The 27065-nt window shown below is 37.8% G+C and overlaps 2 protein-coding genes across 2 annotated transcripts; one reads left to right on the forward strand and one right to left on the reverse strand.

Moving 5' to 3' along the window:
- Positions 1-9967: 9967 nt before the first annotated feature.
- On the forward strand, positions 9968-12041 carry LOC131335805 (transcription initiation factor TFIID subunit 9). The gene is made up of 3 exons (XM_058371320.1): positions 9968-10081; positions 10876-11151; positions 11556-12041. The coding sequence occupies exons 2-3, from the start codon at positions 10894-10896 to the stop codon at positions 11844-11846; spliced, it is 549 nt and encodes a 182-aa protein (XP_058227303.1). The 5' UTR covers positions 9968-10081; positions 10876-10893; the 3' UTR covers positions 11847-12041.
- A 68-nt stretch (positions 12042-12109) lies between these two features.
- LOC131335804 (probable GTP diphosphokinase RSH2, chloroplastic) lies at positions 12110-17797 on the reverse strand. The gene is made up of 6 exons (XM_058371319.1): positions 16752-17797; positions 16265-16450; positions 14477-14937; positions 13503-13661; positions 13078-13429; positions 12110-12591 (listed from the first exon to the last, which is right to left on the reverse strand). Exons 1-6 carry the CDS (start codon positions 17424-17426, stop codon positions 12292-12294), a joined length of 2133 nt encoding a protein of 710 aa, XP_058227302.1. The 5' UTR covers positions 17427-17797; the 3' UTR covers positions 12110-12291.
- Between the last annotated feature and the right edge of the window lie 9268 nt (positions 17798-27065).

Here is a 27065-nt window from a genome sequence, read left to right on the forward strand (position 1 = left end):
TAAAATTATGGGTACACCAAATTACACACATTTTATTGATACAATATCTGTAATTCACTTGGCACCTTTAGAATAATTTATAAGCAACGTAGCTTAGAAAAGAAAGAAAAAGCTACTTTATTAAATAAATAAATAAAAATTATGTGTACCCAACAGGAGAATGCCCACAAAATAGCGTACTTTTCAGATATTTTTTTAGTAGTAAACAACAAAGAAAGAGGAAAAATGACCCTACACATCTCTTATTAAAACGTGGTAGGTTGGTTTCTCGTATTATTTAAAAGAACAATATAATTAAGAATACATGAAAAAGAACAATATAAGAAATAATAAATGAAAAAATGACTCATCCTTTCATTGTAAACTTGTATGATTGTAAGGCTCGTCAGTTTGGCCACATATGAAAGATTAGACTAGGAGAGATATTTGGATATAATTCTTTACGGTTTATTCCTTTAAGTTTTTTGAAACTTTTTCTTGTTTTCTTCTTATTTCATTTTTTTCCCGCGCTTGTTAGTTTTACGTCTAATTTTTGTGGATTACTGTCTATCAAAAAAACTTTTGTAGATTACCAATTCGTCTCAAAGAGAGGAATCGAAAAGGTATAATTTTTTTTACTTTAACCAAAATATTTTCAAAAATATCCAAGAAAAATCCTCAAAAATCTTTGTTTTAGGTTTTATCTTAGATATTTTCAAAATATTTGGGTAAAAATCATAATTTTTTACTTTGGCGATTCGTCTTGACAAGACAAATGAATAATTCACAAAAATTATGCACAAAACTATCAGATGCGAAAAAAAATGAATTAGAACAAAATAAATAAATAAAAACTCAAAAAGCTTTAGAGGAACAACAAGGAGGCCTAAATTATAGCTAGTACATTGGAAATCTAATTGCACGTACGATCGAAGAGTGAGACGTACGATATTCACATATACTACTATTCTTTATTTTAGTTTCAGAAGAAAACATCATCATTGTTAGGGCATCCGCATCTCCCTCGTCATACCCACTCTGCAATTATACTAGCGAGGAAATCATGTAAAACTCGCCGGCATCAGACTCTTTATCACCATCGTTACTTTAACAATTTTGAAGTTTTGCTACAGTGCCTCACGTCTTCTCCCGAGTCACTGTTCATTTGGTAGACAATATTTTATTCCTTAATCTATTAGCTTCACCAGATCGAGGCTATGAGGCGGTTACCTTCACCGGCTCCGACGGCATGGTCTTCAACGACGGCATGGCCTCAATCGACGTCGGCAACGGACCTTCTTTGATCTACTGATCTTCATTCTTCCAACGCCTTCTTTAATTGCCGGCAACGGGCTTCTTCGATCGACGGGCCTCCGACGCCTTCTTTGATCAACGGCGACAAGCCTTCTTTCTTTTCTTTGTTCTGCCTCTCAGTCAGAGAGTAAAGTTAGAGAGAGAGAGGGGCTTTTGGTTTGCTTTTTTTTTTTTTTGCTGTCTTTTCATTTTCATTTTCTTTGCTGTGTTTTTATTGAAATAAAGAAATAATATTTTAAATGAGATAATTTTAATATCGGTCTTGCTATTGTCAGTCCAGTAGTCTGACAATAAACACACTAAAAGACAAGGAAAAGACGTATTTCTGTGTACTTTATACACCATTTAATACACATTTACACACTCATTATTCTCAACACATTAGGCTGATTTTAGAATTTTCCTTTTAATATAGAGAGTCTAATGCAATAGACATTTTAAAAGTGAGTAGCTAAAGTAATAAAGTGATTTTTTGAGATGTAAATTGGTCCAAAATTTGCTGAGGCTGATGCGGATGCTCTTACTTGGATTAGGGGGTGTTCCAACTTTCAAAAAAGAAGGTTTTGGAAAAAAGAATGTAATTTCAAGCCCAATGTGGGCACGCGCCCCGAAAATTTATTTGTGAAATTGGGTGCGGCCCTATTTCGGAAAAAGCGCAGTGAAACACCTCGATTCAGAGTCGCCACTCGGGTTTTAGCGGTGAATGCACCCAAGGAACCGAACTCGAAAACGTTTGCCACATTTGTTTGATTTTTGAAAAGGCATAGACTGGTCCGTCGTCACCTTCGATATCTGAGGTTCGGGAGCCAGGTTACGAGAGGGGAAGGGTTTTATGGCACCCCTTTCGCCCAATCCGGAGATCGGTCTCTACTCAGGCATTTTTGTAAAACTTTTGCATTTTTCTCTCATTTGATCATCTTTTAAACCAATTAGGGCGGGGAAACAGTTAATGGGGGATTAAAACTGTAATAAGTTACGTTCATGTGATAAAATGTTTATGGATGACTTGCTTGCAATGATAAGTATAGATTGAGAACAAGCACTGAGCAACCCGAGTAAGTTGGAGTACGCTGCCTTGAAGGGACTTGAACAGGCTTCGCATCAGCATACACTGACCATGCCAGTGCATACTGATAAGACCTGCGCACGCCATAAAACAACTGGCGTACTCCACTTATCTAGTTTCTCAGTCTTTGTTTGCAATCCTCTGGGCTTTGGAAAGGGACCAGCGCACACCCAGGACAAACCACACAGTTAATAGAGCAGAATATATATATATTTACAGACAGGTGAGATGGCTTCAAGCCATGAAAGACAACAGAATGCCCCAAAAACAGTGTGGGGACAGAAAAGAGGCCAAAACTAAGCTAAGATGCAAGGGCCAGCCACTGGATCCTGGAAAACACTACCGTACGCCAGTCATAAAAGACCGTACGCCAGTTTGTCCTTAATCCAGTGCTTGGCTTTGCATCATCTGGGCTCTGGAACACGACCAAAAGGATCCCAGAGGCCTTTTAAAATGGATAAGGAATAAACGTTAACTACTACAGCTAAGCAGTTCTAAATACACAAAAAACAGTAAACTGGTTGTTAGCATGCTAAGGTGATTGACAGAAATGTAAAATATCAGAAACGATGATCAATGATCCCCATGTCAGTAGTGCACGTATTACCATGACTGGCGTACGTCTCTATTGTACTGGCGTGCGCAATGTATCATCTCACACGATTGCTGTATTTTTACCAGTTTAAGGCCAGGACTAGTATTGACTACTAGCCTGGACCTTACTGGTTCCCCTCAGAAGTTAAAAACAGAGAGAAACACAAAGGTGGTATACCTTTGGTTAGGATGAATGGATGGCTTGAGTTTTGATTTGGGGAGATGGAGAGTGACAAAGTGAAGGGTGTATCAGTGGGGTGTGACTGAAAGGTCTCTTTTGCTTCCTCTTTCAATGGAGGACAAGAGAGAGAGAGAAAGAAAGAAGAGGGCTTTTCCTCTTTAATGTGGCTAACCCCTTGCAAATGAATGCAATGAGGGTATTTATAGGGGAGAGAGGGACTGAGATCAGTGGTGATCAGTTGGGTTAAGGCTGGGTTAGGTTAGGAGGGAGCCTCCCATGCATTAAATGCATGGGACTTGGCTTGATGGAGGGTGTAGGAGAGAGGGGGAACGCCCCTGCCGAATGTAATCATCAGGGAGATTGTGGCCGACGTCAGGGTGGCACAAAAGTCTCGTCCATGTGGCTAAATAAAGTTGATTTGACCGGGTTTGACTGACATGCGCCATGTATTGACTGGCGTGCGCCAAGGAAACAATGGCGTAAGCCAATTTGGGTTTTGCTGGGGCTGTTTGGCTCTGGTTTGAGGGGTTTGGAGTGGGTTCGAAAGAGGTTCGGGATACTCAAAGCTCAAACACACCATCATCCTCAGGCTGTTCTCGACCATAATCATCATTGGGGAAATAAAAGATCGAAAAATAGCGCTATCTGGACGGTCCAGAATGGGGTGTCTACACCCAAAAATCATGTGTTTACGCAAATAATTTTCCTACCAATATGAATATTGTTTGATAGATTTCATTGATATCTTTTATACGGTGCAAAAAAAATCAAAAAATTATTTTTCATTTTCATTATATTTGAATTTAAAAATTGAAGAAAAAATACAAAAGAATGTTAGTTGGAACACCACCTAATTTCTTTTACTATTAGGGTTTGTCGTTTGATGAGACGACTAATAATTACGTGATGTAAAATATCACAGGAGGAGATATTTACCAATAATAAATAAATAAATAAATGTTACTGGAGATACTCCATATGTGAGGATCTGAGCCAATAGTGATGTCAGGTAGAAGTATTATTGATGTCACTTGCTACTTGCTAGATGGTAGCAAATGTCCCTTAATTTGGGAGGATTGTCTTCGATTTTTTGAAGTACAACATGGGTCTGCTATTTCAATGGGACAAATTTTTTTACCAAGTATGTTTATATATATACACACACATACTGCATATCAATCTCTCTCATGAGAAGGTCCTTATTTTAGTTAAAATGCAGACCTTTCCATTTCTCCCATTTTCCTATTGAATTTTGATAATCTGAACCTCTCAATGTGATCAGAATGTGATTTTAAGCATGTTGAAGAGAAATCAACAAAAAAAATGACCGGGAATGACTTGAATTGAGCAGTTCTTATTTAAACCGTTTAATAAAAAATTGTTCGGAACTATTCGGATGAAGCCCTTCCCGGTCATTTTTTTTGCTAATTTCTCGTAGGTACCCTTAAAATCACGTTCTGAACATTAAGCGGCTTGAATCATCAAAATTTTAATCAGGAAAGAAGGGTCTGCATTTTATCTAAAATGAGAACCCCTTGTAAAAGACGGACTGTATATATAAATATTATCAAACGTTAGGTTTGCCTTCAGTTCTCTTCCCCTTAACTTCTACTATCATTATTGTTGTTGCATTGTTGTACGTTACGAGCAGTACTGAAGTAGTCAATGATCCCAAATCATGACAAAATTCTACTAATTTTTTTGGTACGTAAACATTTTTCAAGAATAATACTCCATATGAAGCGTAATTGGGTGATTCCTTGAAGAGTCCTGCTACATACACAGCAGATCTGTGCACAGATTGTGCACAGATTTTGTTGTGGGGCCCACCACGGGTCCCATAAAAATCATCCGAGCCGTTCATTAAATGTAAAACATTTTTTCAAGGGTCTCCGTAAAAAATAAGCTCAATCTGATACCAATAGGTGCTTCATCCAACCATTTAACTTTTCATTCAGATTTTCGGATAATGAAAAGTTATATGGTTGGATCGAGCACCTATAGGTATTGGATTAAGCTTATTTTCTACGGGGACATTTGAAAAAATGTTTTACATTTAACGAACGGCTTGGATGATTTGTGTGGGACCCGTGGTGGGCCCCACAACAAAATCTGTGCACAATCTGTGCACAGATCTGCTGTGTGAGTAGACTTTCTGTTCCTTGAACTTATTGCGGAAATAGTTAAGCGTGTCAATTTTTCTGATACTGAATTTCTCTACATTACTACTTCCAACATAATTCCAGTAATGTCACTGTCATTTTATTTTGTTCTAATTTATCTACATTACTACATATATTATTAGAGTTAATATTTGTATTTATTCACTGTTTTAATTTGCTGTTGATTAAGCTTCATATATTGTAAGATCAAGGGGTTGGCACAGTGGTAGTGGCACTCCCTTACCAGATAAAATGTCTGGGTTCGAGTCTTATCGCTACGAATTGTTGCACCCCTTCTCCTATTCCCTCCTTTCAATTGACCAAAAAAAAAAATTAAAAAAATCTTCATATATTGTGATAACTTCTATGTCCATGTCACCCTTTCCGTGTCATACCTATCCCTTGTTATACAATTTAGAGTAATTGCGAGGTCCTAAACATATCAGCTGTCTACTTCTTTGAAAAATGGGGCTATATCTAACTACAGGTTCATGCTATTAGATATGGTCAAATTAAGGACTTGTCAATTGCATGTGCATTAATAAGTTTCTTTCTAATACCTTTCCACCAAAAATACATTTAAAAAAACGATGATTGGACATACATCGATATCACGGATACTTGACACATCTGGCCGGACACTGATGTATTTTGAGTGGTTTTACGTGTGCGAAGCTCACATGCGAAGCGTGAAAATTATGTGCATCATACGGCTTTGAACACATCTGTACAGAATATATCTTTTCGTGGCAAGGCTCATTTTAGACCCAATTGTCAAGTAAGAGAAGTTATGTAGCAGCCTCCAATCGTCAAATGGTAGTTTCAAAATCGTTTTCATTGACTAACGAGAGATAAGGAATTAAACCTTCATTAATTTGTTGATAAGAACGCATGCACTTTACGATAGTATATAATATCGATATTGATACCTTTGGTCAAAAAGGAAATACTATTAATTCCGTACATCAAATACGTTTGGGTTACCAACAGTAAAAATAAATAAATAAATACATTTTACCTTTCGTATGTTCTTGTTGTGTAATGAGAACGGGTTATTGTGAAAAACAATTGAGGGAGAGATGCATATATTGGGACGATCTAGTCGGAGTTATTTTCTCTTTCTTTTTCTTATAACTCAGGTGTCTAGTTCGTATACGTCAATGCACACCGAGAGTGCGTTTCCGCTAATTAAACTAAATGGACTACATGTTAATGACAATAATCCAGTCTTAATTGTATTTTTGTTGATGTATTTGAGGAGCATGACCTGCCTATAAATTCATAAAAATATGAGCTTTAGTCCATTTAGTTTAGCGGAAACACGTCCTTAAAGACCAATATTGAATTACACCACAACCGAACAATAAAACACATAACACTATTTCAGTGCTTCTGTCCATCTATTATACTAGACTCATGTCATGCCATCGATTTTCAAAATAAATATAAATAATTTCCATCATAAAAATCCTTATAATTATCCACACGATACCCCAAAAGAGTTTGACATTTTCATTTTCATGAATTGCACTTCAACATTCAATAGTTTCCAAAAGATTATATCATTGGCTCAAAGGCCCATTAACATAAGTACTGAGTAGATGTGGTAATCCCAACCCATATTTTTTAAACCTCCCAAATCCGCCCACTTATAACCCAACCCAATCTGCCCATATTTTATGATGGGTTTATATGGGTCAACCCATATAAACCCACATTTACATGGGTTAAAAATGGGTTCAATATGAATTAGAATTAAAATACCCACCCCGAGTGAACTATGGGTAATCAATCTACGAATCTCTCGCTTCAGCTGTACGCCTCCTGTACAATACAAGAATGAACTATTTTTGCTAGAAAAAAATCCAGTGAGACAAGTACATCCTCTCGTTTTCATTGACTAACGAGAGATAAGGAATTAAACCTTCATTAATTTGTTTTTTTTTCTCTCGGCAAATGAACATTTTATATAAAAATTTGAAGGGGTACATCAAAGGAATAGTAGAACTAGAAAGGAGATGAGCAACCTGACTGCTCATAAAAAGAAAAAAAGAAAAAAGAAAAATGAAAAATGAAAAAAGAACACCCATACAACTACAAAACTTCCAACAAAAAGTTGGGAGCTTTCCACCCAAAAACTACAAAGTCATAATCATAATTTCACCCTCCGAATTCCATCTAAAAACACCTTAAAATCATCAATTGTGTAGATTTTGATGTCAAACTTAACATTTATCCACATAGCCACTCTTGTTTTGATCAAATCTACGTTCACCCTTGGTATTGTTGTGTAATGAGAACGGCTTATTGTGAAAAACAATTGAGGGAGAGAGATGCATATATTGGGACTACCTATCTAATCCTAGTTCTTTTCTCTTTATTTTTTTTATAATCCAGGGTGTCTAGTTTGTAGTAACTAAAAAAGCATACTACGTCAATGCACACCGAGGGTGGGTTTCCGCTCATTAAACTAAATGGACTACAAGCTAATGATAATAGTCAAGTCTTAATTATACTTTTGTTGATGTATTTGAGGAGAATGATCTGCCTATAAATTTGTGAAAATACGAGCTTTAGTCCATTTAATTTAGCGAAAACACGTTCCGAAAGACCAATATTGAATTACACCAAAACCGAGCTTTAAAACACAGAACACTATTTCAGTGCTTCCGTCCATCTATTATACTAGACCCATGTGAATAGATCATCCAATAAAATAGTACTTAAGAATTAGGCTAAACTTGATAGACAATCTTCTAAAAAATCACACATTATGTTCATGGACTGAAGTCAATTTTTTTTGGAAACAAATGCAGTACTTACAGTCATTGAATCCTTTTGATTATTTCGTTCTATATATGATCTCCAATTCAAAATTAGAAATTCTAATCGCAATGAAGATTTGCAAGGAACCGGAAAAATACGTTTGGACGCATTCCGGGTCCCACAAAAATTTAGAAAAATATTCATAAATTTTAAATATTATTTTATGGGGCCCTGTAAAAAATCAGCTCCAATGGATATCGGTAAGTATTACTTTTGGATTCGTAAGAACGAACTAACAGATTTTTGTGGAACCCGGAATGAGTTCAAATATATTTTTCTTTGCGTGGTTCCCTGCAAATCTTTCTTGTGAATAGGAGGACTCAAAACTCATAAGACGAACGAAATCTTATAACCGGTCTTTGGTTATCTCCACTTAAAAGGCTAATAAAATGAACTCAATATTTAATCGGGTTCTTTTGGGAAGTCCCCGCGTCATAAGTGTTAGAAAATTTGCGAATGATAATTTGGACTAGGCCTCCCGTAGATTCATTGAATTTGGATGAGGCTCTACAAATTTTCAACAGTTTTAGCTGGTTATCACTCCCATGAATAGAGGTTAATGGCAGATGTTACACCTAGAATTCATTATGACAGTTTCGTATATTGATTTTCCCCTGTGAATTCAAGGCCGACATTAATTTCTGGGAGTTACACAACGTCACCTGATATGTATATATTAATGGATTATATATAGTTCTCCATTTGGTACTAGTTTAGGAAATATTCTAAGTTCATTCTAATATTGTTCTTATGTGAGAGAGGCAGGCGTAACTTCAGTTCGCTAAGGTGGCTTTCTAGTGGTGTTTTAATAGCCATGGTCTAGCCGTTCTATCTTGGGAGATAGACTTCGGTCAACCTTCAACACCCAACGGTGAGGTGGTGAAGGACTTGGTTCGATTTATATGTATTACAATGTTTTTCACATCAGTTCATGTAATCTGTATTTGTATCCGATTATTAATTGTAATGGAATTTGTACTCCGAATTATCCGATCGTATGGTAATTTTTCGTACCAATAAGATCTGTCGTAAGATCGTCCATGTGCAAGTTCTTGTGCGAACAAGTGCAAGTCTTATTCGAGAATTCTCCTTTTCCCCCACACACGAACAAGTGCAGCTCAAACATTTGGAAAGTTATCCAATGCTTAAGAAATAGTATTATCTTTTAGTGTCCCCATTCATGTATGATAGGCTAATGCAATGAAACCCATTATTTCAAATGAGATTTGAGAAAATAATTGACATGTAGCACAAGATAAGTACTGATCGATAAAGGTGATTTGAGAAGATAATTGACATATAGGTCGACCGATAAAGGTGATAATTGACATGTAGCACATGATAAGTACCCATTTTTATAATTTTAGCAAGAGTGTTGTATTTGAAAAGAGAAAATAAATCAATACTAGCGGTGATTCGCAAGTGGAGTTTCTCTGTGATGTAGAGTTGAAAATTGTTGGTTGGGTTTGATTAGCTTTATTTAAGTACACGAAATTATTAGACTGTGTGATTAATTGGAATTTAATTTTCCTACCCACTTCCCAAAATGATTGTCTAGTACACAAAAAGAGAACTTAAAAATAATACATTTTGTTAACAAAATTCAAACTCTTCGCAGGTAGTACCAGAAAATAATGAGTTCTTTAATTTTACTAATAAAATCAATTTTTCTTGACCAATTGTAATTTTTTAAAGTCCTTATCTTGCGCACTGGACAATCTTTTCAGAAGGAAGGAAATGTATTAGAAGTCATATGGCAACTTTGAATTGGACAAGGTGAAATTAACGGGGTAATTTTGTTACCACTATCGAACTATAGGGTAATTTCTGCAATTAGAAGCCACCTGGACTTGAAAATTGAAATTGAAAAAGGTGCAATTAACGGGGGTAATCTCTGTTACGTACAACGATCGAATTCTAGGGTTTGTAATCGTCGCAAACCAGCTCAGAATCGAGCAGGTACCTCTCTCTCTCTCTCTCTCTCTCTCTCTCACACACACACACACACATCGTCGTCGTCGTCTATATATGTGTTTTCTGTTCATTTTATGCTTAGTAATTTTAGATGCTTAAACTTTTATTTGTTTGGGACTTTTATTTGTTTGGGGTCTAGTAAATAATCACTACTTGAGAGAGTATTGGGATATCCGATCCACGCACCAGGAGTGAATCAATTTAACGCTGATGCACTAGTACCTTTCTTTTAAGGGGGCGCCTTCTTCTTAGCTTCACCCAGGGCCGGCCCTGCTTACAGTCTGTATTTTATATTTGCCTGTTCGTGTTATGTGGGTTTTAGGAAGAGACATGCCGTGTATTTTCATAAATGTCCACTTTTGATGTACATAACTCAAATTTAGAGCATTGTTGTAATGTTAAAAAAATAGGGAAATTTCTAGTTTCTACCACTAATTTGTTTGCTGCATTTGAAGTTTTGGCTTTCGTTCAATCCAAACTACCAAATGATGAATTTGGTTCTCTGAATTTTGAATAAACTTGGAATTATGCGTCATTCGTGGACCACTCGTTCTACCCCATTTTTTGTTTTGGGGTGGAGGATATGATATGGAAAGCAACTGATTTTTAGTTTTGTTTTAATCATTCCATTATTTTGTACCTGCTTTTGAACTTAGTTCAAAAGTTGCTTTAATGCATTATTCAGAATATTGAGAATTCCATTGCGTTGTTCAGAATATTGTTTTCTTTGTTCCTTGGAAGTATTTGCTTAGAGAATTCCAGAACCTGGCCTTATACAGGTAAACGGGATAGCACAAATGGCAGATGGAGATGAGGACATGCCAAGGGACGCAAAGATTGTAAAAACACTGCTGAAATCAATGGGAGTGGATGAGTATGAACCTCGTGTTGTGCATCAGTTCCTGGAGCTGTGGTATCGTTACGTCGTCGATGTACTGACAGATGCACAGGTGTATTCTGAGCATGCCGGAAAAGCTGCAATTGACTGCGATGATGTCAAACTTGCCATTCAATCAAAAGTCAATTTCAGTTTCTCTCAACCCCCACCTCGAGAGGTACCTGACGTATTCTTTCTATGATATGCTAATCCATTTACAATTTATCAAATGTTGGGTCCTGCATTTTTTTTTTTTCTACACTTGTTACATTACATGACTGTAGTTGAATGGTTCAAGAGTTGTTTCACATTCTTTGTGTTTCGGACATGGAGTTTTAGTTGATTTTTGCTTGTGGGCTTAATTTGTTGAGGATTGGAAGCGCTAGCTGCTCATGGAAGTGTGGGGGAGTTACCAACCTCCATTTCATAGACTTCTTGCTGACATGTCCAGAAAACAAATTTTTTTATTTCCTGAAATTTGCTTCTTGTTTATCCGTTCCCTCTGAATTTGTGTTTTGTTGAAGTTTCTTTAATTGTCATCGCTCGTATCACTGAAATGGCGTTTAATCACGTGTGCAATAGGTCCTGCTGGAGTTGGCAAGGAACAGGAACAAAATCCCGTTGCCAAGATCAATAGCGGGGCCGGGAATTCCGCTACCACCTGAGCAGGACACATTGATCAGTCCCAACTACCAACTCGCAATCCCCAGGAAGCGACCTGCACAGCCAGTGGAAGAGATGGAGGAGGATGAAGAGAGTGTTGATCCTAATTCGAACCCTCCCCAAGAACAGAAGACAGAGTTGCCACAAGATGCTCCTCAACGGGTATCATTTCCCCTTGGAGCTAAACGTCTGCGACAAAGTTCACAATGATATTATGACCTCCCGTGTGGAGCATTATGTACAAGGATTTATGATTATGCATAGGAAGAATCCATGGTTTCCAATTCAAAAATAGTTTCAGACTGGCACAAATTTGACTTGAATTCAAGGAAACGGTGCTTGTTTATGAGCTTACCTAGTTCTTGTAACTTGCATTATAAATGACAACGAATTGTTCAACTTGAAGTATCCTCAATACAGCTTTCAATTAGACACACAAAAACAGCAGAGTCTAACAGGAAAACAAAACAGAAGAGCAACAAATGGGTGCTAGCTAATATGGCAATATTAGCCGAGCATTTTGCATTATCTTCAATCCAGTTAGCCATTGTTCTTCAAGCAAGAACCATACAGTTGTGCTGTACAAATACATAGAACTTATATACAACTGGTCTTCCCTAAATGGTTAGATATAGGAGTAAAAAGCACGCCAATTTCAACTTCTCTGGCCAACTGTGCTATTATGGTCATGTTCGGAGGTGGATGCAGTATTGTACATGCGCTGGATCTGTTCCCTGTACTCTGTCAAAGCCTTAACAGGTATTGCTGGAGTGAGCTCCACTACATCCCCCATTTTTAGTTTGCAGGTTGGATCACCCACTGACTCATGGTTCAACCTTGGTCTCAACTCTTCCTTAACGGGAAATCCATCCGGAGACCATCTGAAGTTCCCTTGCCCAACTCTTTCCATCAAATCCTGGACCGTCAAGTTTGCTGGAAGCTCCTGCACCGACATCTGCAATGCCCATAAATCAAATTAACCAAACTCTACCATCACCACAGCCATTTTCCAAAAATCTAGCCAAATTGACCGGATGCATCCAAAGTGGACCCAGCCAGCTACTTTCCTACAAAAATTTATTGAGTGCTCTTGGGACACAGCCATGTGGTGCCCCGACACCTTTCTCCATCACATACTCATGTGGAGCCAAGAATAAGTGTATGACCCACATGAATTTGTGGTGGAAAAGGCTGTTAGAGCACCCTGTGACCTTGCCCCAAGACCACTAAATAATTATTCACTTTCCTACACCTGTGTTCGGATAATGAATTTGTGGAGGGATTGTCCAAGAAAAATAAACTGATAGGAAAGTGAAGAATAATATTTAGCTTCTTCACTTCATTATCTTGCTATTTTTCTCAACTCTTTTCCTTTCCCTTGCATGCCCTCAACAAAATAAGAACTATTTGGATTAACTAACGAACACATCGTAAAGCAAACCTTGTCATTTTCCAGCACGATGACAAATACAGGTCCATCCGGGCTGTGACTAGGCTTATAGGAATAAGGGCAATCTTCAGAATGAGAAGGGAATGTGCAGGGTGGTTTAATGGAATCTGCAAATTGAACTGATGATCGATCCTTGCTCATTGTCTCACACTGCCAGGAGAGAACCCAACGGTGCCACTCAACCATTTGAAGCACAAAAGAAGAGAGTTTACAATCACCTTCTTTGTATCTCCAGTGAGCCGCAATGCCAAACTCGGCTTGTAAATGCATCTCTTGTGTTCGAATCTGAATTTCAAGAGGAACCATTCCCTCGCCCTGCACTACCGTGTGTAGAGATCTGTACCTGCAATCAGATGAAATTTAAAAGCAGAAATATTATTTGCATTTTTATGCATGTTCTGAGGGGGAAAATATACCCATTGGGCTTGGGATCATTTATGTAGTCCTTCAACTTCCCAGGTACTTGAGACCACAACTGGTGAACAACTCTCAATGCCTTGTAACAATCTTCCTCTTTTTCAACAATCAATCGTAGCCCATAAATATCATGAATTTTATCCATCGTCAGCTTCTTTCTGCACATGATACCTCCTTAATGAGTTTAACTAATTCAGAAAATACCATAATATGAAGACCAAAGAGTTATGGTATGCCAAATATTTACAAACTTCTTCTAACACTTAGCACACACGTAACGAGGCAATAATGCTTTAGTGAACTATTACCACCAAACAAATATGGGATAAATGTACATTCACACAGCACTTAGCAAACAAATTGAGATCAAAAGGACAATGAGTGGAGAGGCCGTCCAGGCTCGTATACTAGTTGTGAAGGTTATAATTAATCGATAAGGGACAAACTCTACCCTCCCCCGCACATGCAACCCCTAACACGCACGTGAAAAGGTAAACAATGGATCCATAATACATGGATCACAATGAACAACGAAACAAAGTGCACATAAGGCACAAAACGAGCAATTAATCAACAAAGTCTTGTCCAAAAGCCTCCCAAAGCCTTGCTTGATATCGTGTTAAAGCATCCAACTCAAAACCAATTGACAATGAATGGAGGGATGTCCAGGCTCATATACTACTTTTGGATGTTGTCAATTGATTAACTCAGTAGAGATACCAGCAAATGCATGTCAGCAACCTTCTTTGCAGAACTAGAATGTCAGCACTTTTGGATATGCATCTGATCATGTGTATGCATGCATGGGTGCTTGGGGGGGTGGGGGAAGAGCGAGAGAGAGAGAGCTAGAGTGTTAGCACTTTTGGATATGCATCTGATCATGCGTATGCATGCATGGGTGCTTGGAGAGAGAGAGAGAGAGAGAGAGAGAGAGAGAGAGAGAGAGAGAGAGAGAGAGAGAGAGAGAGAGTACTTCAACATCTTGGCATAGATGCTATACAAGCTTTTGTGCCTCCCTTTTAGCACATCGTAACAGATGGCTGCATCCTCAAGTGCCTGACCTAATTTTTCTTCAGCAGAAGTAATCATTGCCCGGTCAAAGGTGTTCACAAGTTCGGAGGAGAGTTTTTTGTGCTGGTCTGGGTAGAGATATTTGAAACATAGGTTTTCAAGTTGCTCTTTCCAACTAAAGATCCCCAAACGGTTGGCTAAAGGAGCAAAGATTTCCAATGTTTCCTTCGCGAATCTCTGTTGCTTGACCACATTTAAGGCATCAAGCGTCATCATATTATGCAAGCGATCCGCCAGCTTTATGAGAACTGCCCTGGCATCTTCCATTGCAAGGAACATGGTGTGCAGGCGATCTGCCTCAACAGTTTTACTTGCTATATCATTTTCACGGGCAAGCTTGCTCAGTTGACTAAGCTTAGATACCTACAAATATGCAGTTCATTATGTTAGAATCTTGAAAGGAATAAATTATTTTACCAGAACTCTCACCAAACTATTGCAACAATACTGGAAATGCTAAGATTCACACAATAATTAGATTTCTGCAGAAGTTGTTGTATTCTAAACTTCCTATAGATACGACACAAGCTTAATTCCGAGTAAGGCAAACCGCAAAGATTTCCCAAGTAGGTAGGAAACTCCTTATGAGAAATTCACCAATATCCCAAGATAACATACGTATGAATCATTTAAATAGATTGAAGGAAACTATTTGCTATAGTTCAGGGATGCAGCAGAGAGGCAATAGGCATCTGTACTTGCATAGTCTGTTAATCCACACAGACACAATGTAAATGAAGCAGCTAATTCCTTGGAGAAAGATGGGGAAGACGTTTCAAACAACAAAGCTTCCATTGGCCATATCAGATAACTACAGATTATCAATGCATAGGTCCATGGTCGCTTGATGTGTTACTTACAACCCCTGGTACATAATATCTTTCTCAAAGTTTTGATTCAGCAAAAGGAGAAAAAACGGAGAGACTATTCTCTCTTGCATCGACAAGTAAATGGATGCTATGTTTCAACTTGCATGGTGTAGATTAGGATAATAAACCTGTACCAGGTTTTTGTGAATTGATTTTTTTTCCCATCTTCTTTTGAACAAAAGAATTGAATAGTTCAACAGCACAAAAATTGTGAAAAGGAAAAAAATGCCAGACTAGAGGCAAGCCAATTCTTCATTTTTCTTATTAAACAAGCAGGCACAGTAAGAAAAATGGGTAAATCAACACAACGACTTCTAGCTCAGCCCAGACTACCATGGGAGCAGCAGGGGGAATTTTCCACAATGAGCAAAAGACTGACGGACCAATGTCGAGCAGAGGAAGAAGGCCACAGGTCGTGAACTTCATTTCCCAGAGACAAGAAGTCAGTTATTTATGACTTTATACCAAGCAATCCTCTTAAGTCTAGATCCAATTGTACTTAATTCACAACCCCAGCATAGCAGTCCAACAGTATACCATCAAATTATTTTCTTTGACTAGTCCTTGTCCAGTTTAATTCCAAGGTTACTAGGAGCAGCAGCATGGCCTTCAATGGCTGAAAGCATCATGGATTCACGGTGTGTGAAGTTCTTTTCATATTGACAAAGGAGAATACTGTTAAATGCTGATAGGAGATATCAAATTGGTTGTTTATTCTTTCATTAACAGTAATTTACCAAGGTACCAACTTCCATTACAAAACACTAAAAAAGACATCAAACTGTCCATAACAAAATAATAATCTAAATAACGCATCATACCCCTTCAACCAAATCCGCAACCTCAGCTCCAAATGTCAGGTAAATGTGGTCGTAACTCATAGAAGAATCATCAAGCGTGTCATGTAAAAGGCCCGCAGCAACCACCGTTGAGTTCGCTCCAATAGCTGCAAGCAACACCGCTGTTTCGACGCAATGCTGTAAATAAGGACCCCCACTTACTCGAACCTACAAAATCAATACAAAACTCGTCAATCCAAAATCCAAAATATTCCAAAACAACAACCCAACTAAACACCCCCATCGGATTTTGAGAAAGGGTGTAATAAGAAAGGAAAGCACTTTCTTTCTCACAGGAGAAAGAGCCAGTCACAAAACATCATTTTTGTACTTTCTTCATTTCTCACCAAATTACTCAACCCCAATGAGTGATTTGGCAAGGAAGTCTAACCCTTTCCTTCCTTTCCTCGTCAAACCCATCAACCCAAAACAGGTTTTCGTTTCAAAACAAGATTTCAAACCAGTGTACCTGCCCTCTATGAGCCTTCTCAGCTTCATAAAAAGCCTTAACAACCAAATCTTCACTAAATATCTTGTGCCTCAACTGTGCACCCAATAACAATTCATCAGCACAAGTTCCACCACTCGACTCCGCAACATCACCCTCCATGCTAAACGGCAGCTCTTCCCTCATCACCGACGTCGAATCTATCGAATCGTTACTCAAATCGTAATCCACACAAGACCCTAACGCGTGCGTAACAAACCCACTAAACAAACTATGACTATAACTAGAACTCTTTTCGCGCCCAATTCTCAACGGTAGAGATGATGATGATAGGTTACTACTGCTACTGCACGAGGTGGGGCCATGGAAAACCGACGCGGGGCTGTGATCGCGCTTCAGAGATGAGTACGATCCCCACGGGGAGTAGCAGGAGCGAAACGACGACGTCGCGGGGAATTCGCTGCCTCTGTCGTGCCACGGGGACGCGAACTCTTCGTTGCCGCCATTGGAAGAGCGAAACGACGACGTCGCGCTCAATTCGTTGCCTCTGTCGTGCTTCACCGACGGCGGCGGCTGCGACGAGAAAAGGCACGTGAGGCCGCCGACAGCCGGCTTTGGGGCTGACGGCGGAGATCGGCCGGTGGATTCGAGGTCGTACGGCGGGGTGGAATACAGTGCTATGGCCGGTACCACCATGATTTTTTACAACGGATTTTCTTTGGAGGTTAATTCGCTCAAAGCTCGAAAATTTACGAATTTGTTTACAGAAAAGTGATTTTTAGGATTCAGAATAAGGAGAATTGGTGATAAGATCAGGGATTGGTTGAAGCCCTAGATACTGATTTGTGAAGACGGAAAGGGAAGGGAATTGAATACAGTATGTACAAGTCTTCTTTTTTTTTATTTTTATAGAGATCTGAGTGAAAGCTTTGGTCTTTGAGGGGGAAGAAAAAGTACAAGAAAGGGAGTTGAGAATGCTTTGAATTTTGGAGAGAGAGAGAGAGAGGGAGGAGGAGAGAGGAGTGGAGGGTGGAAGTTTCAAGTTTCTTCTTTCTTTCTCTTTCTTCTACGTCCATTTCTCTGGTTATTATTCAAGGCCGCCAACCAAAGGAGAAGTCGAATTACGATGAAGTCCTTTCTGTGTACCCTTTTTTTTTTTTTTATCCTCTTGCTGTGTACCTGAAATAACAGAAAAGCGTTTGTTTCTGCTAATCTTTTGCTTAGCCAATCTAGTTATAATTCTTTGATCAAAGCAGAGGGTGCATCATCCGTCCAGATCGCATCTCCACCGTATAATATCCGAACCGTTCATTGTTGCAATAAAATGTGGACCATTGGATTGCCGAATGAATGGCTCGGACACTGCATAGCACGGTGCTGTGCACCCTGCTGCACAACATCATCTCTCGTTCCAAAAATTAAATACGCCACTATAAGCAATACTATGAACTCAATTTGAAAGCACAATCTAGGACATAATGTTACTCGAAGCAATTAAATGGACATGGACACACATACATTGAATGAATATGAATATAGTTGTGTTCGAAAGTATGCTTTAGGATCTTTTTTATTACGTTATTGTAGAATCTGATTTACGTGTTTGAAAACAGATTAAACTACTTTGAACGTTAGGGCCGGTAAAAGAATTTTGAACTTGTGTTTATTTGATTAGTTCGATTCAATTCATTATGTAAATAAATCAATACCTTGAATATTTTTTTCCAAAACTCATAAAACTGGATATATTGTTGTTACTTGAGATCGGTTCAATATTAGTTCAATTAAAACTTAATTCACCTCATTTCATCATCCCATAAAAAAGACTCAAGATTTTGAACATATTTTTAAATTAATTTAAACAGTCAATTATTCAGCTCATTCAGATCTCACTTGTCCATGACTTTAAGAGATCAACAAGAAGAAGAAAACTGATTCCCCCGTCTTTCGGTCTTTGGACAATACTAATATCATACTCTTTTCGTCCCATAATGTTTGGCACTTTCACTATTCCAGCCTTACGAAAAAATTAACAATATCTTTTAATCCATAATATTTTTTTATAAGCAATATGGATCTTGTTTGATAGAGTTTAATTTGTTCTATTATACAAAGTTCAAAAAATTGCCTAAAACATTATGGATTGAAAGATATATGCAATTTAAAAATGGCACGCATTCTTGAAAATACCAAACATTATGGGACGGAGGGAGTATCATATTTAACGGAGAACATAGTAATTACAATCTTTTTAATTAGTTGCAATATATAGAGTTGGTTAGTGGAAGAAATTATTGTCATCATTAAACTAACCATGCGATTGATCAGTGTCTCTTTAATCTTACGCTAGTTTTTTTTTTTTTTTTTTCTATTTTGTATACATTAGCGGGATGTTTGTATGTTAGTCAATAGAGGTCCAGATGCTGTCCATAGCCCTGAATCCCAAATTCGCCTCTCGTAGGGCTCGAACGTCCGCCTCTACTGTGGAGGGAGGGTAAGACAACCAACTTCACTAGGATGGATTTGTGGGCTTCACCTTATTCGATATTTTTTCTTTGCATGTTGTCTCAATGTCTTAGCTAGGCCAATTATTGGGTACTCTCAGAGTATATATCATGTGGTACTTTTCGCAAATAAAAAATCACCACATAATGTCGCTGGCGAAAACTTGTCGCTGCATAAATGATTGGGAGCTTCACATAGGCAAATACTCAAGAAAGGGTGAATAATCACTTCGTCTTGGTAGGTGGGTTGCTTTAGTGGCATCCCTTTTGAATATCGATTTACTTCTCACTTGTTAATCTTATTACAAAAATCATCTGTCTCAGCATGCTATATTCTTTTCCATCGATCTAAACATTTCTGTACAAATCTATATTACTCTAGTTCAAAAATATCAAGGAAGGTGAAAGAAAAGGGAGGATGTCGACAGAACATAAATAAGGACTAGAGAAAACTTAAAAAGATGTAAAATAGAGAGGTGTTCTTTTCCATCTAAACTCTTCTTTTCGTCTTTCTTTCAATTCCCTAGTTTCCTACGCGACTAAAGTTTGACAAAAATCAATTATTACAGGGCACGTAATTAGTGTATCGATGCGTGACAAATAGAGCAAGCATAAAAGCTTTTTTAAAACACGTTCTAAAGTACAACAATTCGCGAAAGCAATAATCAAGAGTGCGAGTGCAGTGCGAAGAACGAAAGCGTGAGCGCTTATATATCATTTTGAACAGAATAAATAGAGGATATTATTAGTATTAACTGAGCCAAAAAAGAAGGGGAAAATATAGTGATGACTGAAGCTTCCTTCCACGTAAACAATTCAATTCAAATGAATCTGAATCTTTCTCACCCTTTCTCCTCGGGGAGCACGTGACAAGGACGTGTGGATTCCGGATTCGGCTTGTAGGTAACTCTCGACAAGCACGTGGCCGGTGATGACTACCCCAATACCGCCACATGGTCCGCTGTTGCGGCACGGCACACAACTGTGAACCAACCAAACTGATCTTTCTTTTGAGACTTTGTCCAAATTGGGTAGTCGTTCCGAGTTGTCATATTCTAGCCAGCTAAATATAAGGAGCAAAAATGCTGGAACAACGCTAAAATCACACACTTATTTACACACTCGCTCACATAAGTGTGTTAGTTCTACACACACTATCTATTTACGCATCCAACACACACATAAGTGCGTAGGCTCCATACACACTGGCAGGGGCGGAGCCAGGATATTCGATAAGTGGGGTCGAAAATTTGAACTATGTATGATTCATTTTTTCTAGTTGCTATTTGAAAGGAACAGTCAAATTAATAAGTTAATCAAAAAGTAGATGTATATTAATAACAAGAACAATGAAACGCTATTCACGTTTTGGGGATTTTTGTGGGTGGAAATTCTATTTTAACTCCTCTTTTTCCTAAGTACAAAACCCTTATATATGGATTGAGGCAAAAATGAATTTTAAAGGGGGGGGTCAAATGAGTAAAAATTATACCAATCTCTAAAAAAATTTGGGAGGCAGCGGGGTCAGCTGCCCCTCCTTAACTCTCAATCCCTCCGCCCCTGCACACTGGATGTATAAAGTGACGTGTGGTGTGTAAAATGTAAATGGGTTTGTAACTTGGGTGTGGTTCTAGACTTATTGAATGTGGAGATGAGTGTGAAAGTGTTGTTGGGAATGTATGTGAAAAAATGGGTCCCATGTTAGGGAAATGAAAATATCTTAATATACCATTGGGTGGCTCACCGCTTACAAGACTTAGCATTTTAAGTGAATATATATAGCTCAATGCAGATTGGGTTTAGGTAAAGTGGTGTGAACTATGTGGGAACTCCCTAACGGCTTCCGACTACACGCATATGGAAAAACCTCAGGCAGAAGACTTCCAATGAATGGTATCAAAGCCGACGGCTGATGATCTATGGACGGACTCTCCTAGAAGTGTCGGTGATCGTGGGCAAACAAAGACTCAAAAATCCATTGTAACTATCGATGAAGCAAGAAAAATCCACAGTGCATGCGGTAGGTGGCTGGAAGCTAGACCCACTGGTCAATGCATGATTTACTCATGAGGGGGAGATTGTTTGAAATATGTGTGAAAAATTAAGTCACACATCAGAAAAATAGAAAAAATGATTGGACCTTAATAAACATTCACTTACGAGGCTTAACATTTTAAGTGTATATAAAGTCAATTAATGTATATTGGGTAAGTGATTTATTGTGAACTCCGTTAATACTCTCCAATGAGTTCGGCCTACACGCACAGGGAAAACCTCAAGCAACCAAACTAGATACAAACTTGATCTTCTTGCTCAGAGGCAAAGCCAGCATAGGCCCAAGGGAGTCACGTGCCCTCCTGCAATTTTATCCCCTACACTTTTTTCTTTTTTTGGTACACCTACAAAAAAATGTTAGAAACATTAGAAAATTTGGGCATAGGGCTCATCGTCGCGTGTTTCCAACCAAATCAATGGACCCCTTAAAGAATTAAATGCTTATTTTAGGGAGGCAAATAACAAATTGCTACTTTATTTGACATGTTTAGTCCAACCAACTCATCTTTTAGCTTTTCAAAATAAAAGTCAAACAATCAATTGGGAAACCGCAAGAATGATTATAATTGGTTGATTGTAAAGAGGTGCCCGGCCCCTCTGAATGAAATTTCTTGGCTCCGCCGCCATTCCTGCTGGATGGTAGTCGGAATTTCTCTCCTTGATAACATAGCTTTCGAGAAGCGAAGTATGGTACTAGTATTACTAAAACACACATTTAGAAGACAAATTGGAACTGGATTCCTACAAAGTCCTCAACCCAGCCACACTTTCTTTGCCTACAGTCACAAGTTCTCGCAAAATTACAACCGACAAGTGGAAATTAAGTTACGGCTCCAACTTGTTTGATCAAGAACAGCTCCTTGATGCTTTTGAGTTTTGGTATTTCTCTAAATTGACTCCATGCTGTGAGTTAATCCAAAAATGTTTCATTTAAGAAACGCCCAACGGCACTTACGAATCATCGGGTGTTGTGAGGGTTCCGTGGGGCATCTCCGGATGTGTTAATCTTAACCAAAACTGTTAATTTCTTGAAATAATAATTAAGACGATTGTTTTCATACAAATTCAATTGAAAATGAAATAACAACTATATAACGACTCAATAAAACGTAAGCAGCTTAAGATTCGACCAAAGAACTAAAAGAAGAAGAAAAAAAAAACTTGGAGGTTAATCGACAGGAATTGCACACATGAATGCGTCATGCGTGTGTAAATCCAAGAGTGCAAGCCGATTGGGGTAAATCTATGATTGACAAGTAGGCCAAAAAACAGATTTTCTTGCTCAAAGTTTGTCACAAGAGTTGTAGAATAACTTTGTCTTGATGCTAAAATGATTGGACCAAGGAACTGGTAAATGATTCAAGTTATGAATCATTGAATTTCTACGTAATGTACAACGCAATTGAGTGGTACAACAACGACATGAAGATTTAATTGTTGCCATACGTACAAGGTCAATAGCAAGTTGGTTTTAGTTTATCCGGCTTCAATCAACCCTTACAGAAGTTGTTAGAATGAACCACAAAATTCGACTGATAGATGTCAGCCACCACTAACATTAGTAGCCTATTCGTGTTAGGGTAGTCCAGCCGTGTTAAAGGTCATTACTAGATCCACTGTAAATGAACATGTCTTGTATTCGATTCGTGCTAACGACGTCCGTCTCGCTTAGTGTTCAAGTCTTGCAAGTAGGTTCAAGCAGTCCCAAAATTTTATGGCCTCCTCGGTAAACTGAGGATGGGGCATATATGGAATGGAAGGGCCACCATTCTAGGCCCATATGATGTTCAGCTATGACATTCCTACAACTTTTGGGCTGGACTGAAATCAGACAAAGCCCGATTGGGCTGACATCAACTGGGCAAAAAAACCCAATTGAATTCCCCACCCGTCTCTCTCTCTCCTTTGTTTGGTAGTAGTATTTTTCCTGGTTATTTGTTGAATGGTCACCCAAAAAGTTAGAAAGAAACTAGCCGTCACCATCAAGGGGTTGGTTCAATGAAAATGCTCGTGAACTGGCCCGAACACTTTTTACCTAAAAATGGTTGGTTTAATAGTTAAGTGGTTGCCTTTTCTCGCTTAATACTTGAGTTTCAAATCTCCTGTAGTCTCCCGGTGGAGCTAAACTTATTCTTTAGCGCTCATAGTACAAACTGGAGGAGCCTTAGCTTCAGCGACCCCATCGGTGCTGTACTGCTGTGGGTTCCTGGAGTATGTAGAATCTTTGTGTATATTCATTTTCAGTGGGAAGAAGAAAGAAAATACTTATATAGTTGTAGGGAGGAGTTCATTCAATGCACAATTAATGTGGATATGGGTTGGAATTAGGAAAAAGGGCTCAATTCTTTCGTCCGGGCAGTGTAATACTAAATACATGCATGTTCGAGAAATACTAGGTGGTCAAAAATGGGTGATTTTCTTGTTTAGAATTTAGACAGCAGATCGAATGATAACTTTTCTTGTAGTTGTTTATTTCTAATTCTATGCTGAAACAGGTGCCATTTTGGACCGGCCTGCCTAGGTTTTGACTCTACTTTTTCTTTTTTCCTCTCGTTAAAGTGTTAGGAGTGTCTGGTCCGGTTTACGTGCATCTGACATGCACTTGTTTCCATCGGTTCCAAACAAGCACTAAGGTGGATGTAGGGATTAACTAATGCCTCTAATAAATGCTATATTGTATTTAGTCAACTAGCATCGGGTACACACGTGTAAAATACTTTTTTCACTTACAATCGTCGGACGCCTTCATGATCACACTTGGATTTGTTCAATCAAATTTGCTCAACATAATTTTGTTGTAATATTGTTTTGGTTGATGATTACAAATGTCAATTTTATCTATTGGTTGCGTCCCTGTATTTGTCATACTTCATTTCCGTATGAATCCGTCAAACATTCATTTTCGTATAAACGTGTCAAATATTTCAGTCCATTTAATTTCTTTCGTCATTAATGTCAGCCTAGCATTTGAGTTTTATCGCTATATTACTTTCTTGCGATTTGACTCGAAAAATCAAACCCTGATAAATTGTGTGGCAAATCCACTAACCAACCGGACTAACCATTCAGGCAGGCTTTAGCGGCTAAAGTCTTTTTTTTTTTGGTAAACTGGAATTATAATAAAACTAATTAGAAGAGTACATGAGTCTAGGGTATCCAACCCTCTGGGTGTCCACCCTTGATTAAATAGAAATACAACTAGTCATATTATCTAAAACATGAAACCCCACATCCGTTTGAAGTTTCAAATCTGCCATCCGGTCCGCACATGCATTACCTTCTCGAAAGCTATATTTCACTTCCATCACCCCTAACTGCTACAAGAGGTACCAGCAGGCTAAAGCCTTATTTGATACTTGTGTTGTGTGACCAAGGAATACACAAAAAGGGTAAAGTCTAACAACGAGGACTTCGACCGTAGAACAGCGGTGCACATAAAGGATTTTAGTATGACCAAGCGGACTAGAAGTGAGGCAGGCACTCAGGGTATCCACCATGTTATAATTAAAAATTGATAACCAAAAAATGTCACATCAATTTTTTATTATTCATTTAAAAGATTGGAAAGGTTTGCAATGTAGATGTCTACAGTGGTATAATCAAAATTAGATATAACCAAATTTATCACATCATATTTTCAAACTACAAAAAATTAAAAGCTGTGAACAGTAGAAAATAATTTTTCTAAAAATACTTTTGAAACTAATAAAAACTATTTGCTAGAAATAGAAAATAGTTTTTGAAACTTTTTTTTTTTGGGAAAAAAACTATTTTAGAAAACAATTTTCTAAAAATAATAATTTTTTTTGTAAAATATTGTTCAAAAAGAAAGAGAGAGGAAAGGGGAAGAGAGATAGAACATTTTTGTATAATGATTGGTGTATTTGATTGAGAATATGTAAGGTTTATTAAATTTGATTATTGTCAAAAAAATGTTGTTAGTTTGATTATTCAAAATCCAAAATTTGATTATTTCTAAGGAAGTTGTCAAGTTTGATTATACTCCTAGCATTGTGAGTCATATTTTGCACCAATATTATTAACTTTAAAAACTTTTTACTTTTGATTATAGCATTGTGGATACCTGAGGCCTCCATAATTTGGAGGCCTTACACTTTCACCTTAATGGCCTAAGATTTGACCCCGCCTCTTGTTCAATGATTTTTATTTTTTAAACAGCAAAGAAAATTTATTGCTAGTATGTCATTGGGTGTAAAAATGGTGTGTACCCAATCTATCATGTATTGGTTGACGAATTTCTATAAACTATAAATGATTTGAATCGATCTTCACATTTTTGCACAATAAATAAATAAATCTATTATTCCTATTTTGAAGCAACCCGCTAGTCTCGCAAACTGGTCGTTTATGATGATGAAAAGTTGAAAACTGAGAAGCAAATTCATCCCCGGAGCCCAAGGGTGAGTCCAGTTAATTGGTAGATTTGCTTTCCACACAAATTATCAGAGTTTGATTTATGGAGTCAGATCGTAAGAAAGTAATTTTTTATGAATTTTCTAGTTCCAGCGTGAATGACCTAACTTTGACTAGATCGGAAAGATGATTAATTGAAGTACGTGTAAGCTTACCCAAATACCCTGACGGTCGGGAAAAAAAAAATTTCGTTCCCGAAAACCCTCTCCTGGAGGCCATAGTGTCAACTTCCTTACCAACCTTCTAAGCTTTGATTGTGAAGATCTTGAATCATTGGTCCCTTGACAACTTGATGCATCCTTTTCACCACAGGAAAAAATTTTTTTGAAAAATTACAAATTACTGTAACAAACAGGGGAGAGATTTTTTAGTTCTGAGCGGATATATTCTACATGGTACTCATTTGGCGCATTCGAGCCATCTGATACACTTTTGGACGGCTCGGATTGAAACCCTCTTTCTCCTCTCACCCCAACACTTTCTCTCTCCAAATCTACACCGTTCAAACATGGAAAGGACTGCTCAGATGCGCAAGCGGATACTATGTGGTTCCCGCTCGGGATTGAATTTTTTTTTCAAACGGGGAATCGAGTAGTCAGAGTCGGTTTTGTTTCCCATGTAGACACGTTAATTAGATTGTTCCCACGACCCCCGAATGCTTTTATTTTCTTTCATCCTTATCTTTTTCTTCTTTTCTTTTTACACATGACGTATGCATGCATGATGCAATTAAAGTAAATTCACTCAAAAAGGAGAAAATTATTAAGGCAAAAATCGAATGCGTTTAGGGTGTGTTTGGAACTTGAAGAACGAAAGAAAAAGACAGAGAAAATAATTAAGAGGAAAATGAATGGAAAAAATAGTTACTTTCCTTTGTTCATTTTTCAAAGGAAAATCAGAGAAAGATCAATCTCTTTAAATGACCATGTTCGTTTTGGGATTTTGATTTTTGAGATTTTGGGTAATGAGTGGAGAGAGATAAATAGAGAAATGAGAGTAATAATTAAAAAAAAATTATTGGAGACTGTGCGAAAAGAGAATTCAAATCTAAAATCCCAAAATGAACAAATAGAAATGAATTTTTTCACGTATTTTCTATACTTTTTCACATATTTTCTTTCTTTCCTCTTTCTCTGAAAATTTGAACAAGAGAAATGAACGAATTCGAATCCAATGTGCTTCATAGTAGATCATTGCATTATTCATTGTTGTGGGGGCCATGGAGCGCAATTAATTAAATACTCTTTTCACTTAGGCTGTGTTCCACAAACCAAATAAGAACTTATTTTTTTTTGAATAAGAAGGCTTGTTCCCCAAAAAATAAGAAGGGGATGCTTATTTT

The sequence above is a fragment of the Rhododendron vialii genome, chromosome 8a (genome assembly GCF_030253575.1).
Source record: "Rhododendron vialii isolate Sample 1 chromosome 8a, ASM3025357v1".
NCBI classification, from domain to species: domain Eukaryota; kingdom Viridiplantae; phylum Streptophyta; class Magnoliopsida; order Ericales; family Ericaceae; genus Rhododendron; species Rhododendron vialii.

Coding starts and splice junctions, on each gene's coding strand:
- LOC131335805 (XM_058371320.1), top strand. CDS start 10,894: ATGGCAGATGGAGATGAGGACATGCCAAGGGACGCAAAGATTGTAAAA. Junction 11,152..11,555: donor CTCAACCCCCACCTCGAGAG/GTACCTGACGTA, acceptor CGTGTGCAATAG/GTCCTGCTGGAGTTGGCAAG.
- LOC131335804 (XM_058371319.1), bottom strand. CDS start 17,426: ATGGTGGTACCGGCCATAGCACTGTATTCCACCCCGCCGTACGACCTC. Junction 16,451..16,751: donor AGAAGGCTCATAGAGGGCAG/GTACACTGGTTT, acceptor TTGATTTTGTAG/GTTCGAGTAAGTGGGGGTCC. Junction 12,592..13,077: donor TCGTGCTGGAAAATGACAAG/GTTTGCTTTACG, acceptor TGGGCATTGCAG/ATGTCGGTGCAGGAGCTTCC.